Source organism: Penaeus monodon, chromosome 20 (genome assembly GCF_015228065.2).
Source record: "Penaeus monodon isolate SGIC_2016 chromosome 20, NSTDA_Pmon_1, whole genome shotgun sequence".
Classification (NCBI taxonomy): Eukaryota; Metazoa; Arthropoda; class Malacostraca; order Decapoda; family Penaeidae; genus Penaeus; species Penaeus monodon.
Window position 1 is genome coordinate 44,544,089 of NC_051405.1, and position 2,668 is coordinate 44,546,756.

Genomic DNA, 2,668 nt, shown 5'->3' on the forward strand with positions numbered 1-2,668 from the left:
GGTCACATGATCCAGGAAGTGCCAGAGGTGCCCCTAGTTGTTAGCAACAAGGCCCAGGAGCTGACAAAGACCAAGGAGGCTGTTGCTCTCCTGAGGCAGCACCATGCTTGGACCGATGTTCTCAAGGTAATCTTGTGGAATTGCAGTGAATGACGACAAATTGAGGGGATTATACTGAAGGGTCACAAGATACTTAAGGTCTCTGCTAATACCATTGTCTGCCATACAGGTGTACAAGAGTCAGAGGTTCCGTGCTGGTAGGGGCAAGATGCGCAACCGCCGTCGCATCCAAAGGAAGGGACCTTTGGTCATCTATAACAATGACCAGGGCCTGACCAGAGCCTTCCGCAACGTACCAGGTGTTGAGACCATCTGTGTAGACAAGCTGAATCTGTTGAAGCTTGCTCCTGGTGGCCATGTGGGGAGATTCTGTATCTGGACTGAGGATGGTAAGATACTTTTAAGCAAGGTTCAAAATCTTGCTAAATTTTCAACTGATATGCCTGAAGTATACTCAGCTGTGGTTTTGGTGCATACTAAGATGTTACTCTCCTCAGCATTCCGCAAGCTGGATGCTCTCTATGGAACTTGGCGCAAGGAGGCTAAGCACAAGAAGGGATACAATCTGCCAGTGTCGAAGATGACCAACACCGATTTGTCCAGGCTCCTGAAGTCCGATGAAATCAAGTCTGTCATTAGGAAGCCAAAGTACGTATTTTGTTAGGAAAAGGAAGGTTTCTATCACTGACTTGTTTTCTAGATATTGTGGTATATTAAGGCACATGCTGACACAACCACTTTTCTTTGCAGCAAGACCATTGTTCGTAGCAAGGTGAAGCCGAACCCCTTGACTAACTACCAAGCCATGCTGGAACTCAACCCCTTCCACCGTGTTGAGAAGAAGTTGGCCCAGGCTGTTGAGGCTAAGCACATCGAGGCCAAGAAGGCTGGAAAGCCCAAAGTTGTAAGTAGATGGAGTTTTTAGTTTTAATTCAGTGGATTAGGATGCTCTAATGTTAACTTTTTTTATACAACTGTGTGTATATATAAACATGTAATGCTTTTCCCCCAGGCACAGCCAGTAAAGAAGGAAAAGCCCAGAAAGAAGAAGTCGAAGAAGGGTGTGAAGAGGCTCAGGAAGCAGCACCCGAGGAGCAAGTCTGGCAAGAAGGACAAGACAAAGGCCAAGGCCAAGTAAAGCAAACCAGGCAATGATTTGATTAAAAATAAATCGTGCAAGAAGCTTTTGTTTTCTTTATCCAATGTGTAACCTTGAATGCTATTTCCTCTTGTTCATTTCCAACTTTGGGTAAGTATATTTTGTAGTGCTGTTATTCTAGTCATTTAGAAGGCCTCTATGGATTAGTGCAATTGGAAGTATTTTTACAACTTCAGGCAAATGTCATTTTTCCTAAAATGGTTCCAAAGTTACTTTGAGGTATTGTGAACTTCTCAATTAGTAGTTCTGCCCTAAAGGTCTACGATGAGTACTTTTAAAATGTATTAAATGCTAAGTTTTCAGATTTTACTCTAGGAAATTATTAGACTTGATTAGCAATTGTCCATTGTATTTCAGACCTTCAATAGAATCTGAATTCTTGGATTATCAAGTACTTTTGTAAAGCAAGTAAATTTTGTAATGTTAGTCATACAACTTTCCTTACATAATCCACATCTGGATTTGGGTGTCAAAATTGGTAGATGTATTGAACATTGTAAATTTTCTTTTGAATGCCTTGATTTGCATCTAAAATTAAGGAATGGGAGGGATTGCTGTTTAATGGAACTTTTTTTCCCTGATGTTTTAAGTTTCCAAGGCCTTGTGGCAAGTACACTCAGGAATTGCTCTCATCTTGCATACATCTAGGTACAAGTTTTGGACGGAATATTGAAAACTTTTCTTTTCAGATGTCCTGTAGGTGATGTTTGAGCATGAAACAAAGGTATGAAACCCTTTTGTTGTGGTATAGTAATGACCCTAACATGATGCACATCTAGTTCATTAAATTGATACATCTTGAAACTAATCCCAGCTCTCTGAACCTGCAATATGATTAGAAGTTTCAGGGATGTTTTTTGTCCAATCCTTATTTATCTTTCCTTTCAGATGCATGGTTTGCTTGGAGAGTGGTTGCAGCCTTGAAAATCCCTCAATTACTGAAGGTATGTTTTAATGACCCGATGTTAATCCACTGGGTACATGCACTGTTCATTATATTTTATCAATTTTCATTGCACTAGCATGGCTCTAGTCACCAAGGTAGTTTCTAGGGTTTCCTGCCCTCATTAGTTTATTAGAATTTGAAGTTTTCATGGTAAACCTTTCCGATATTTTTGTCATTCCTTCCATATAATAAGTGTTTGATAAAGCTTCCTTGGAAAATATATTCATTTGATAAAGCTCCTTGGAAAATATATTCATTGGATAGTTTTGTTGGCTACACCCAGGAATTGACTCGGTGATGACTGGGCACTGGAGTTGTGTAACAGTTAAGAAACAAAAATTGGTGAACAGGCATGTATACAGTGAAATCCTCAAGTTTTGAGGAAGTAAAATCCAGCCAAGAATGGAAGTAGCTTCATTAAAAACTATGAAAAGACATGATGGACAACTAGTTCAATATATTGATACAAACTGAAAACACACCCAGCTCTCTGAAACTGATAG

General features: G+C 40.0%; 1 protein-coding gene across 1 annotated transcript in view; it reads left to right on the top strand.

Moving 5' to 3' along the window:
- The window catches only part of LOC119585865 (60S ribosomal protein L4-A-like), a 5,129-nt gene extending 3,887 nt beyond the window's left edge, over positions 1 to 1,242 (top strand). Inside the window, exons 4-8 of the mRNA XM_037934596.1 lie at positions 1 to 126; positions 230 to 449; positions 558 to 708; positions 811 to 964; positions 1,073 to 1,242. Coding sequence (XP_037790524.1) covers positions 1 to 126; positions 230 to 449; positions 558 to 708; positions 811 to 964; positions 1,073 to 1,198 — 777 coding nt within the window. The 3' untranslated portion in view covers positions 1,199 to 1,242. The remainder of the gene's footprint in view (positions 127 to 229; positions 450 to 557; positions 709 to 810; positions 965 to 1,072) is intronic.
- The last annotated feature ends 1,426 nt before the right edge of the window (positions 1,243 to 2,668 follow it).